This window comes from Anoplophora glabripennis, unplaced genomic scaffold (genome assembly GCF_000390285.2).
Source record: "Anoplophora glabripennis isolate ALB-LARVAE unplaced genomic scaffold, Agla_2.0 scaffold172, whole genome shotgun sequence".
Classification (NCBI taxonomy): domain Eukaryota; kingdom Metazoa; phylum Arthropoda; class Insecta; order Coleoptera; family Cerambycidae; genus Anoplophora; species Anoplophora glabripennis.
In genome coordinates this window covers 607683-621581 of record NW_019416503.1, presented here as the reverse complement: position 1 = coordinate 621581, position 13899 = coordinate 607683, and the positions used below count along the sequence as shown (strand labels likewise).

Below are 13899 nucleotides of genomic sequence, written 5' to 3'. Positions count from 1 at the left end.
TATAAACATAATTACTTTGTCTTTATTTTATTATGCAACTGTCCGACAGCAATGGCCGTTTAAAGGACAAGATAAAAATCAACAAAAATGATATAAGACAAGGTACAAGTGGTAACAAAAAATAAGAAGAAAACATTAAAAACACATAAATAAAGCATGTAACAAATCAATTGAGCCTTACAAGGAAATATAAATCTTGCCATTCGATACAGTGTAGATGATGATAAACATGCGTTTTAGGTATTAGTCTATTCAAGATTTCAAGACAATCAACCAAACAATTCTCAATTTTGTACACTAGGTTCACAGAGATACTAATAACAGGTCATTGAGATGTCCTAGAGGGGGATAAAACCCATTTGCCTTAAACTAAATGTGCGTTCGAAATTTTCTTTGTTTATTTTCAATCATATATTTCTGATTGCAATATTTAGTATACCAAATCGAAAAACAGCACTCCAGTTAGTGCATCGATTGATTCAAATTTTCTCGAATTAACGTATATAAAATCCATCTGGTTGTAAGCATTAGCAACAATTGCATAAATATGATTTTTAAATAAGAGTTTATGATCAAAAGGTACTTCCTAGATCAGTCAATATCTTGGGACTTAAAAGAAGAATAGGAATGTCATTTATGTTATAAGGAAAGACTCTGTACTCTGCTTTTGGAAAAAGGACAAAATATTGCACTTTTTAATGTTCAAATTGAGGTGATTCAAATTACACCAGTAATTAATTCGCTCTAGTTTACCCAACATCCTTAGATACTAAGTGGTAGATTTTCATATAATCGGCATATGGTAGGTGTTTAACATTAAGACAAGAAGATATATCGTTGACATAAATGTTAACTAACAAAGGGCTCAAAATTGAAATCTGAGTAACCCCAGATATGCACTAAATTTTGTCGACTTAAATCCTTGATATTAAATTTGCAATTTGCCCTTTAAGTAAAACTTAAATAGTAGACACGATTTACCTGAAGCGCAATCACGTTTGTTAAGAAGAGTCTCATAGTGAAGACGTTCGGAAGCTTTCGTCATGTCAGTATGAATTATATCAAGGTTGTCCTATGTGTATTGCTTTATTGAAATTAAATGAGTATTAGTGGATCTGCCTCTCATAAAGTCATGTAGGAATAACATTATTTATATGATTACATATAGAGAGGTACGGACTGTAATTTCAAGAGCTTTAGCCAAATTATTGTAATTGAACAGTTATTAGACATGTATCTGTCTTCGCTTTTACAAATTTATAAAACATATAAACAAAAGATATACAGACTGTTACAAATTCGCTTCTCACTACAGGGATCTTGAAAACGGTAAGAGATACAAACTAGCTTAAATGGGGGCAAAGTTGCGTAATCAGGGGACCAACATTATGCCTCTAAAAAATCAATGCTAACATGTTTATATTTCGAAATATTTGAGGAAAAACTAAATTTTGGAAATCCGTTTTTGTTTCATTTCAGCCTTGTTTGAAGTGATATTGAAAAAAGAAGAACTCTCATGGCCACTTTTTGCCCATTATCGAATGGCATAATCAATTTTTATATGTAACGTTTCGTCTCTCCAGGACAATCATCAACTTCATTTTTTAAATACGACCCTAGAAATTTTATTACATTTTTTGCAAGCCTTCATGGCCCCCAATATTGTATTGCCTCAGCCCGAACCAGATTCAGACGTTTTGTCTCGAAAAATTAATCTTCAGTGTATTCGTTCCAAATTTATCTAAATTTTTTATTTAGGTTTCTTTGTTTATTGAATTATCGTACACAGTAAGTGTCGTTAGACCCTGTAAAATACATCTAGTTATTTACAACTATTACCACCACGCATTAAAATAAAAAATTATTAGTTTTATTCCCGTTATTTTAGTTATTTCTAGGCTCCTCGAGCGCTCAAAATTCAAACAAATTTTGTTTACTGAAATTTTTTAAAGAATATTCAGTTGGCGTTTTGGTTGTTCATATGCATTTTTAAGAATTAATTTGTCGTAATAAAATTAAAATTGTAATGTTTTAAGTTTGACGCAACAACTTATTGAGTTATTCATGACTAAGTGATGGTATTAGTTAATAATAATAAATGTGTTATTGTGACGCGTGTTGGTAATAGTTTAAACAACTAGATGGATTTCACAGGGTCTAACGACATTTACAGTGTACGATAATTCAATAAACAAAGAAATCTAAATAAAAAATTTAGATAAATTTGGAACGAATACACTGAAGATGAATTTTCGAGACAAAACGTCTGAATCTGGTTCGGGCTGAAGCAGTACAGTATTGGGGATCATGACGGCTTGCAAATCATGTAATAAAATTTCTAGGGTCGTATTTAAAAAAATGAAGTTGATGATGGTCCTGGAGAGACGAAACGTTACATATAAAAATTGATTATGCCACATGATAGAGGGCAAAAGGTGGCCATGAGAAAGTGTTATTCTTTTTTCAATATCACATCAAACACGGATGAAATGAAACAAAAACGGATTTCCAAAATTTCGGTTTTTTTTTTCAAATATTTCGAAAACTAATCATGTTAGCCTTGATTTTTTAAAGGCATAATGTTGGTCCCCTGATTACGCAACTTTGCCCCCATTTAAACTACTTCGTACCTCTTACCGTTTCCAAAATCCCTGTAGTGAGAAGCGAATTTGTAACAGCCTGTATACGTGATGGATTTCAGGTATTTGGAAAAATACGTCTACTAATAATAATAATATCTCTACCCCTCATTCTAACCACGAGAATTAGCCCAGAAGTCGGAGACTTGTACGGGAAAGGAGGCGGCATATTATTATTATTATTAAGCAGGCCGCATTTGCGCCCAGGAACGACTTATGTCGGTTGGGCCTAACCACCATTCAGTGCAGGAATGAGGGAAACCTGGAAAACCTCATTCATTAGGGGGGTGGTCAAATGCCAACCGGTGTCAATCTCTCACATTGACCCAAGCCAATATTCTTCCACCCGACCATACCTGCACAGAGGGTGCCAATACTCCGTACAAGCATAACTAATCTACGGTCTATCGGCTGCGGGAATCGAACCCGGGCAGAATTAGCACACATCGATTTAAGTACTGACGTCTTAAACCGTGCGGCTATCGACCGCAAATTAAATTAAAAAGCAAATCGTTTGCCTTATGTAATTAACACAAATGCACAATCTTTAAGGATGAAGGACGGAATGCAATCTGGTCCGGTTGTTAAGATTTCAATGACTTAAGTGTACAGTAGGATTCACTTTTATCATAGAATTATCACAAAAGCTTTTTTGAGCTGTAGTCGACGAATAATTGTCAGACAAAAAATTACAAAACGCATTCAATATATCCTGGAAATTTTAAAAAGCGTCACCATCCAGCTTCATTTTAGAAGGTATACAAAAGTTTTTCTTCTTGTTATCAATATAAGACCACAATTTATCAGGATTGGAAGAAATATTGGATTCGACATTAATAATAAAATTTAAGTAGGAATCATTTGCTCAACAAACTGAAGGTAATATTTATGTTTATAATTAAATGGTAATGTGCTGGTACGAAATATAAATTAGTCTTACAACAACACCACTCCCCCGGTGGAAAACAGTCTTTCCCCTTTAGGTAGGATAAATAGACCACCAGATCATACTTTTCTTCATTTTGATGATACCACAGCCTTACTAAAATATATTGTTAAGAAGGGTGATAAATAATCAAAATGAATACAAATTCCATCGTTTAATACAAGGAATAAACCTGCCATCCACACCCTTTGTTGGTGTGATTTGTTGTAACAATATCATAAGTTGATAGATACATTTCTTGTCACGATTTCACTGGATCCAACAATTCCGACATATCCTTTCTTATAATGTTCCTCAGGCTAAGAGGAATTTTATTATTATTATTTATTNCGTGAAAAATGAAACACAAATTCACATAATATTTTAGTTATGTCAATTTGTGTTTCATTTAAAAATACATACAAAAATCTACCTTTGATCATTTTCCAAAAAATATAAAAAATTTACTTAAAATTAATTTATTATTATTTATTATTTATTCATTAAAAAATACATACAAAAATCTACCTTTGATCATTTTCCAAAAAATATAAAAAATTTACTTAAAATTAATTTTTTATTATTTATTATTTATTCTTTGTTTCTTAGATTATTGACTGGTTTTTATTCTTGTTTTATTGGTTGCAACATTTGTATTTATTTATTCAATTCTATGTTTGTCCAAAGAGTCAAGTTTACCACTTCCTTGTTGGTCTAATTCAAAATTATCTTTGAATCTTGCATTGGGCCTAAATTTATTTCTAAATTATTCAGTTTATACAGAGTGTTTCTTGAGGGGGATATAGAGGACATTGTGGTAGAAAACTTTTGCATAGGTATAAACCCCTAGTTGGAAATGAACCGTTTTGGCCCTGGAGCAATTTTTATCTAAAAACGTAATGTTATTTCGTTGACACCAAAAGACTGATATTTAAGTAATTTTTATTAAGGATAACGCAAAAAATGATTGGAAACAAAATAGACAGGTTTATCTCTTCTGATAAGTGTTTACCAACTGCACGTCCTAAACATGTTGGTAAAAATTGATTTTATCCACAACTGTGTTATAAAAGCTCTATTGCATGCATCTAATCTAGCCATGCGATGTCATCTGTATCACGCTGTGAGGAATAGTGAAACAAATAGACACAGTTGTCACGTAGACTAATTTAGTGTTTCACATTTGTTTTGTTTGCGACGAAATTTTGCTTTTAATTGTAAGTTGCTGAAAAGGACCAATTTACGTTCGAAGAGTATGCAGACATGCATCTTATTTATGGCGAAGCAAGATGCAACGCTAGAGAAGCTGAGCGCTTTCCGAATCGCCGAGATCCTTACCGAATAACATTTTCGTCCATCCATCGTCAGTTAAGAGAAAAAGGCAACTTTAAACCAGATGTAGGAAATTGACATCCACGAACTGCATGGACATTGAGGAAGAGGTTTTGCATTGAACTAAAGAACAACCTACAAGCCGTTTATTATAAATTTATTATTTTTCCGTCATCCTTAATAAAAATTACTTCAATATCGAAGCCTTTTGGGCTCAACGTATTTTTGGACAAAAATTGCTCCAGGGTCAAAACGGCTCATATCCGACTAGAGGTTTATATACAAAAAATTTTTCCGCAATGTCCTCTATCCCCCCCTCAAGTTTGGCAATACCTTTATGAAATACCCTGTATGGGTTATTGTTCTAAAATATACGTTTTATTGTGGCATTAGACAAATTGTTGCCTTGACAAAGATATAGATAGATATATACCTATTAGACTTCTATTTAATTTGAAAAAAGTTTGAGTTTCTTTAAATATAAATATGTAGGAGAAAAAATCAACACTATAACCCAGAAAATTAGCTTTAGTACGATTTTACTACATCAATTTGCTATGATCAAGGAAGATGTTTTACCCGGACAACATCTCTACTTTATGGACAGTCATAAATCCCGAGAAAGATCAGGCCAACAATACAACACTACTTCAAGGACTAAGAAACAAACGAATTCAAACGATGATTATCAGGATTCTCCCAAACTGGAGAGCAACGGGATCTTAACACTTGGACTGCAATGTGAGGCGATTCGTTGAAAATTTTGACATACGCTGGAAAAAAAAACAATGAGGTTCGAAACGTATAATGCCATCAACCGTGGTTAATACGAAGGTGAAGGCGAGAATCCTGTTCGAACTAGTTATAGTTGATCGAATGAGGCCACGTTATCAGTTATAACCACCTATTATTCTGAGCAAAATTTGTTAACAGAGGATAAACGGTTTAATCTTGAATATAACTACGATTACGTTTTTGTTTAAAATATTAATGTGCAAGAACGAAAAATAATGCCAAGTTAAAAACGTGATAACTCGAAAATAGTCTCAATTGAAACGAACTGATATCTTTTTGGAAATTCCTAGTGATCAATTTAAATATCTAATACCGTGAAACATTTAGCAATAATCTCCCAATATCTCCATCACAGTTTGGTTTATATACAGGGTGTTCCACCTAAGAGGGATTCCTCTGTAACAATTGTAAAATTTATAAAAAAAATGGTTTTAATAAAAGTTGTCTGGAATCATATGGGCCATGTAAAGATAATATTTTAGCTTTACAGGGTGTTTCATTTCGCGTGGGCGCTACATAACTTTGTTATTTTAAATGAAATACCCTGTAAATTATTGCATTTTTGAATTCCTTGGTTAATATTAGGTAGAGATTATTAAATGTACATGGTACTTAAAACTTACTGTTTTTGAGTATTTAATTGTTTTTGAAAAAAATCACGATTTCAGCTCTCTAAATGAGGCTAGATAGCATCTAAACCGTAAGAGTTAGAAACCTGCAGTTTTGACAGTTCGTTTTGGCATAAATTACTCTATTTTGTCATCTGTGAGCAAAACGTGTACCATATTCAGACATTTAATAATCTGGTATAAGGTTGTCCATGCTTATCTTTAACAGTTTTCCAGAAAGATCAGGTTCCGAAAAAGTAGCTATGTAACAGCATCAAGAAGGCCTTGCAAAACCACTTTTCTCTGACATTTTACCAGGCCTGGGACTGACAGTGTCAATATTTACTGGCATGTTTAAAAAGTGGTTTGATAAACAAAAGTAAACCACTAACAACAATTAAAACAAAACGCAAAACGAAACAAACTGAAACTCGGAACACAACAAGGAGAAGACCGCTGATTTACATCAATTGTTCCATTTTGATTAATATTAATACACAAACGAATTCGATTTTTATAAGACTGTTTAACATGGGTCAATATGTCAGGCGCAATTTCTTAAAATGCTACTGTAATGCGGTGCCACATATCTTCCGCGGTAGTTGGTGGTGTAAGGTAAACTTTGCACTTTGAGGGCCAACTCACTGGTCCCCGCGCCCAATCCATCTGTTGGGAAAAGTTCCGTGTAAAAACTGACGAACCGCAGCGGTATTGTGAGGTGGAGCACCGTCATGTTGCATCCACATTCTTCGAAGTGTAGCTAAAGGAATCTCGTCTAACAAATCTTCTAGCTAGAGTGTTTGTTAAAAAGTTTAAATAAACTGCACCAGTTAGATGCTGGTCAAAGAAGAATGGTCCAATAACATGCGCTCCCAAAATTGCTCCCTATACGTTCAAAGACCGTTGTTGGCTGTGAGTTGTCCGGAATTGGTGAGAATTTACTGTGTAATAATAATGGCAATTATGACTAGTAACGCAACTATTTTTATGAAAAGTAGTCTCATCGGAAAACATGACCCGTTTAAAAAATCAGCATCTTGATTTGACATCTCAGGTGCCCACTGACAAAACTCCAGTCTCCGCTGAAAGTCTACTTTTAGTAACTCTTAGTGTAATTGGATGCGATAAGGATATGCTGTGCTGTGTTTGTAAAATCATATGTATCCACGTTGTATTAATACAATTACAAGGCCTTCTTGTTGCTACTTTTTTTTACTTTAGGAAAGAACCTGGAGATTCTTAGATAAGAATTTAGGAAAGAACCTGGAGATTCTTAGAGATAAGTATAGACAACCTTATATCAGTCGAACGGGCATTCAATTTTGCATTCAGCCATGACAATTAATATGGGTCACTCCATTTGAAAGAAAAAAGTTTTTCAACTCGTAAGATTATTAAATATAGGTCTCAGTATTTCCGAGTCTTAATAACGTACACGTTTTGCTCACAGATGACAAGATATTTATGCCAAAACGAACTGTGGAAACTGCAGGTTTCTAACTCTAATTTAAACGCTATCTAGCCTCATTTAGAGAGGCTAGATAGCCTCTCATGATTTTTTTTTCAAAAACAATTGATTATCTCTAAAACGGTAAGTTTTAAACACCATGTACATTTAATAAACTCTACCTAATATTAACCAAGGAATGCAAAAACGTAATAATATACAGAGTGTTCCATTTAAAATAACAAAGTTATGTAGCGCCCATGTGAAATGGATCACGCTGTAAAGCTAAAAATATTATCTTTACATGGCCTACATGATTCCGGACAACTTTTATTAAAACTATTCTTTTTATAAATTTTACAGTTACAAAGTTACAGAAGAATCCCTCTTAGGTGGAACATCCTGTATATATAACTCATTTCAGTGGATTCTGCATTTAATTAGATAAATCATAAGCCTAAATTTAATCATTTACCTACATTATGCGTGTTCAGAGATATTATATAAAATATGAATTTTCCCAAATTTCAACATTCAAGCACTTTCAGCGTTCTTTCATAGATTTTTTTTTTCTTATTTTGAATATTGTAATATACTATTTATATACCAACCTCAATATTATAAATAGAAATAGTAAGTAACTAATAAGGATTGTCGCTTCTCTATAATTAATATTCTGTACAGAACTTTGACGGAAAAAGAGCTCACCTATCACTTCCATAATTAAGATAGTCCGTACTATCGCGGAAAAACGTACGAAACTGAATTTTATCAGCACTAAAAGCAACACAATTGCTAGTTTATAGGTTATCGTTAAGTGCAACGTAAATTATTTAATGGGTTGTATAATTAAATATGTATAAAAGGTAACACTTGCCCATACAAACAGTCACTTTAAAGCCATGAAACCTCTTACTTTAGTCATAGTCTCCATATTTAGTTACAATCAAGTTCAATCCGCGACGCTCCAGTCATGCGATAGTCTAGTCTACTGCCAGGGAGATCTTCTAGATACGGTACAGCGAGCAGAAATATTCGAAGACTCGAAAACTTTCGTCGACATGATCCAGGTGAATCCGTCTAGTCAGACTTTACAAAACTTCGAAAGACTTAAGCAAGAAACCAACAACAACCCAACCAAAGACGATATCAGGAAATTCATCGATGACAACTTCGTTATGGAAGGAGAGCTGGAATCGTGGACTCCAAGCGATTACAACACCGACCCTGCGTTTTTGAAAAAAATCGATGATGTTCTCGTGAGAGATTTTGCTAGAAATCTAGTGAACATCTGGCCAACTCTTGCCAGGAAAGTGAAAGCGGATGTTATGGAAAATCCAGATAGGCATTCATTGATCTCCGTTCCCAACGGCTTCATAATCCCAGGAGGTCGTTTCAGGGAATTGTACTACTGGGACTCCTATTGGATAATCGAAGGGCTTCTGCTAAGCGAAATGCAGAGCACTGTCCGAGGGATGTTGGAAAATCTGCTCTCGTTTGTCGAGAGATACGGATTTGTTCCGAATGGAGGTAGAGTTTATTATCTTAACCGCTCCCAACCTCCCCTATTAACGCTAATGGTTGGTTTATACATTGGAGCTTCAAATGACACGAAATGGCTACGTAAGCACATCGGCACACTTGAGAGAGAATTGAAGTGGTGGCTGACCAACAGGACTGTAATTGCGGAAAAGAATGGTGTTAAGTACACTTTGGCTCATTTTGGATCCGATAGCGGAACTCCGCGCCCAGAATCGTATATTGAAGATATAAGGACTTGTGCTGGGTACGAGGAAGACACGAGAAAGGTAATTTAACACTTATTTTATGGAGATATTTTATTAAAATTCATTCAACATAAATTCGACACATCAATAAAAGATTGGACTCATTCAGTAATATTTAATTTATAACTTTTTTTACAATTTATTCAATAATTTAACCCCCAAACTATGTTATGAAAAAATCATGTTGATAACTTTAATATTAACCGTGACAAATAATTCCTTATTACACAAGGTGTCCGAGAAAATGTAGGAAATCTCTCGGGTGCAGATAGAACATGAAAAAATAACATGGCAAGTTCATATAAAATTTTTTCGTACAGGCCCTCCCTATGGAGATATGTGCCCCTGAAGAACGCCGCTGGAAATCGGTTTTTCTTGAATAACTCTTAAAGTACTTTATATAATTTAATAAAAATTTTATGTGATGGACACTAGTAAGGACCTCTTAAAATAGTGTCCTTGAAACATATTTAGCTTTTTTGGTTTACCAGGGGCGGGCTAAGATTTACAACTTAATGCCTAAATTTTTAACACCCTGTATGATTTAGACTTTAAAATAATAAATCTGGGTAGCTTCAACCTTAAACTAAAAAAAGGTACTCTTGTTTATTGTCGATAAAATTTACCGTTTACGAGAAAATGAATAATAAACGTATTCATACTTTATTTTTAATAAAAAGGGCTATGATTTCTATTTTTTTTTTCGACAACAAAGTGCGATACGAAAGTCATTCAAACAATAGAAAAGTTTGGTGTCCCAAGAGGCACCTGAAACAAATTATTGAAAAACTTCATGAGAGGGTTCAACATCATGGGCTCCTTGCAGTCTGATACACTCACGGGTACGACGAATTGAGGACTGCTGTACCCGCCACAATAACCTAGCATTGTTCCTTATCACATCACAATGAATCGTGATTCTCTGTAGAAGTTCCTCTCTAGTGTCGACCGGAGTGAATACACCAATTGTTTGAGGTATCCCCAGAGGTAAAAATCCAGAGGCGTTAGGTCGGAAGATCGAGGAGGCCAGGCAATATGTCTTCCTCTACCTATCCAACGGTTTGGATAGACGTTATTCAGCTGCTCCCGCACACCAACGCTGAAATGAGGTAGAGCCCCATCGTGCATGAAGTACATGTTTCGGCGGCTTTCAATTGGTAAATGTTCTATTAAATCTTGAAAAGCGTTCTGAAGGAACGCCAATTATCGATTCAATCGTTCCGGCAATAATGAATGGTCCAATAAAAAAATTGCTAATGATTCCTGCCCAGATGTTAATTGATTGCAACTGATGTTGATGGTGCGAAACAATAGTGGCATGAGGATTTTCATCAGCCAATACATGTGTTTTGTGTAAATTGGTGATACCATTTTACCAATTAAGTTTACGTTATTTCGTTGCTGATCCAATAGCCAGTTTGCAAACTGCATTCTACGAGGAAAATCTTCAGGAATCATGTATTTCTTGCAAATGGTATGGATATAACAGCTGTTCTTGAAGAACTTCATGTACTCTTGGTTTCGATATATTTAACTATGCTGATAATTTTCGAGTGCGCGTTGATGGAATGTCTTCTACAGCAATTAAAACATTTTCCTCTAATTGCAGCGTACGTACAATTCTTCTCAGACTAGCATCAGTACCTATTATTTTTTCAAATTTTCCTACAAATATGAAGAAAGTCAATAACATGAATTACCTTATTAACTGGAATCGCCCACCATTCTCCCTTAGACGTTGGTCAACTTGCTGAAATGTTTTCTGGTTTAGCAGAGCAAGATTAGAAAATCTGTCGTGATATAACCTTCTGCCTAGCAGATACAAGACCAAACATGAGATATATATCTGCATACTCAATAAACGTGTATTCCATATTTCGAATTAATTCACAATTAAATTCACCACGAAATCCAAAAATCGGTAAATTAATAATGTAATAAAGGATCAATATGTCAGTGATGTCAATTTGTTATAGAGAAAATAGAAATCATGGCTCGTTTTATTAAAAATAAAACATGAATTCGTTTATTATTCACATATATCTCCGTAGGGAGGGTCTGTACGAAAAAATGTTATAGGAACTTTTTCATGTTCTATCTGCACCCGAGAAATTTGCCACATTTTCCTGGACACCCGGTATAGTATAGTTTCATTTTTTCCCTTATTTGTTTTACAGTTTAGATATTTTCCCTGTTTATTGGTATTTTTCCACATGTGAAACAAAAAATGAATCCAAGAAATCTTTGTACCACAAGGATTAATTAAGAGTTGTTTGTATTTTTGATTAATCAATAATTGCACAATGAAAATAGCAGATAAGGAAAAGGTACACGTCACTATGTCACACGTTTCAATTAAAGACTGAAGAAGGGTAGCAACATTTTTTGAAATATCATATTCCTGTAGATATATTTAACAATGTACGTACTCTTCTCGTGCAAATATAGAAACTAAATTTTAAGACAAAAGCGCTTATCTCGCACTAAACACTAATGCAGGAATGCGACAAGTTAAGGTGCGTATTCATCTGCGTTCCGCTCCGCGTATTTGCAGCAAGTTTTCTAGATTAGTACGGGGTTTTCGAGTTGCGCATGAACCGCGCGCACACGGCGCATCACGATCAACCTCGAGTCGGTTTTTTCGACGAACGCTTTGTGTGTTCGCAGTACAGATTTGGACGGGAGAGCGAGAGGCTTGTTGTTCTTGCTGCGTGTCCATTCAGCGGTAGTATGGAATGGTCGGAAGAAAATGTTATTAAACTTATCGATGCTTACCGTGCGAAATCCCTTCTGTGGGACCCTCAACATAAAGATCATTTTAAGAAACCGCAGATTCTCAAAGTCGGAAGGTGACATTCGAGTAAAATTCTTATATTGACCGCTTATTGCTTGCGACTTCAAGTCCATCATAAGCTCGGTACCATTCCGTTTTTTAAATAGGATAATGTGCCACCAACGTCGCTGTTTCCTTTTCTTTTTGCACAAACTTGCCATTAACAAAAAGCACCACTCATCACCGAAACGGCGTAATTTTTACCATGCGAGACAGAGACATGATCATTTACAATGCAAAATATCTACTAAAATGTTCATGGGTTTTCTTTGGATCGCGGAAGGTTCTTCGAAATGAATAGTTCAAACGAACATTGGACGAGCAACGAACGCGCGGGTTGTTCGGCGCGCAGATGTATACGTACCTTTAGATGTCACTTATAACAATCTAACACCACCTATACGTTAGTTTTTCCTCTTATTATTTGTTTATGACATATTTAAGGAAAATGTTAAACATCAAATCACGAAAAAGCTTCACCAAATGATTTTTTGTCTTCAAAATCGTTTCATTCTATACATTTTTTACTCCGTTCCAGGAAGACTGTTACAAGGACATAAAAGGTGGCGCCGAAAGCGGCTGGGACTTCTCATCCCGCTGGATATTCGACTCCCAGGGGGGCGTAAACTCCAATCTAACCGACATCCAAACGAGGAGAGTAGCCCCCGTGGACCTAAACTCCTACCTCTGTCAGGCCTTCGACCAACTGTCTTCGTTCTATTTGAAACTCGGCAACCCTGCCAAAGCGTACGAATGGAAGGAAAAAGCTGACACGTGGAAGAAAACCATCGAGCTAGTACTCTATGACAAAGCAGATGGGATCTGGTACGACTACGACATAAGTCTGATGCAGCCAAGGAAGATATTCTACCCCAGCAATTTCGCGCCCCTGTGGACGCAGTCGTACCAACCGCTGTCGGGGCGGCAGTACGGGTCGCGCGCTGCCAAGTACTTCAAAGACAAGGGCATAAATAGTTATAGAGGAGGTACACCGACATCTTTGCAGCAAAGTGGGGAGCAATGGGACTTCCCCAACGCTTGGCCGCCTCTGCAGGAACTTGTTATTCTCGGCTTCAAGAGAAGTGGTGATTCGGAGGCAAAGCAACTGGCTGAGTCCCTTGCGAAGCGTTGGATCGATGCCAATATCAAGGGGTTCAACCAGAACAAAGAGATGTTCGAGAAGTATGACGCCGTCAACCAAGGTCAATACGGGGGAGGTGGGGAGTATACTGTACAGACTGGCTTTGGATGGACCAACGGTGTAGCGCTGGCGCTCATAAATGAGTATTACGTTGATAATAGTTTGTGGAAAAAAGTGATACATTCTGTATTTAAGACTTGAAAACAAATAAAGTTTGTATTCTATTTTAATTCATAAATTTTATGGAAATCCCAAAGACGTAATGACATGAGGGTTCAAATTCAACTTTTTGGAAGTAGGCTGAACAATACACCAGATCAGTGCATCTTATAAGGCTTTGATCAGCTGAATCCGAATCTAGTCGGTATTCCCGGGTCAATTGGTGTTTTGAC

The 13899-nt window shown here is 35.6% G+C and overlaps 1 protein-coding gene across 1 annotated transcript; it reads left to right on the top strand.

Moving 5' to 3' along the window:
• The first annotated feature begins 8648 nt into the window (after positions 1–8648).
• On the top strand, positions 8649–13708 carry LOC108905250 (trehalase-like). The gene is made up of 2 exons (XM_018708051.1): positions 8649–9554; positions 12905–13708. Exons 1-2 carry the CDS (start codon positions 8649–8651, stop codon positions 13706–13708), a joined length of 1710 nt encoding a protein of 569 aa, XP_018563567.1.
• The last annotated feature ends 191 nt before the right edge of the window (positions 13709–13899 follow it).

What these genes read in the sequence shown, in the direction of transcription:
- LOC108905250 (XM_018708051.1), top strand. Translation starts at nt 8,649, where the DNA reads ATGAAACCTCTTACTTTAGTCATAGTCTCCATATTTAGTTACAATCAA. An exon ending in ACGAGGAAGACACGAGAAAG is followed by an intron (nt 9,555 to 12,904) that starts GTAATTTAACAC and finishes ACTCCGTTCCAG; the next exon opens with GAAGACTGTTACAAGGACAT.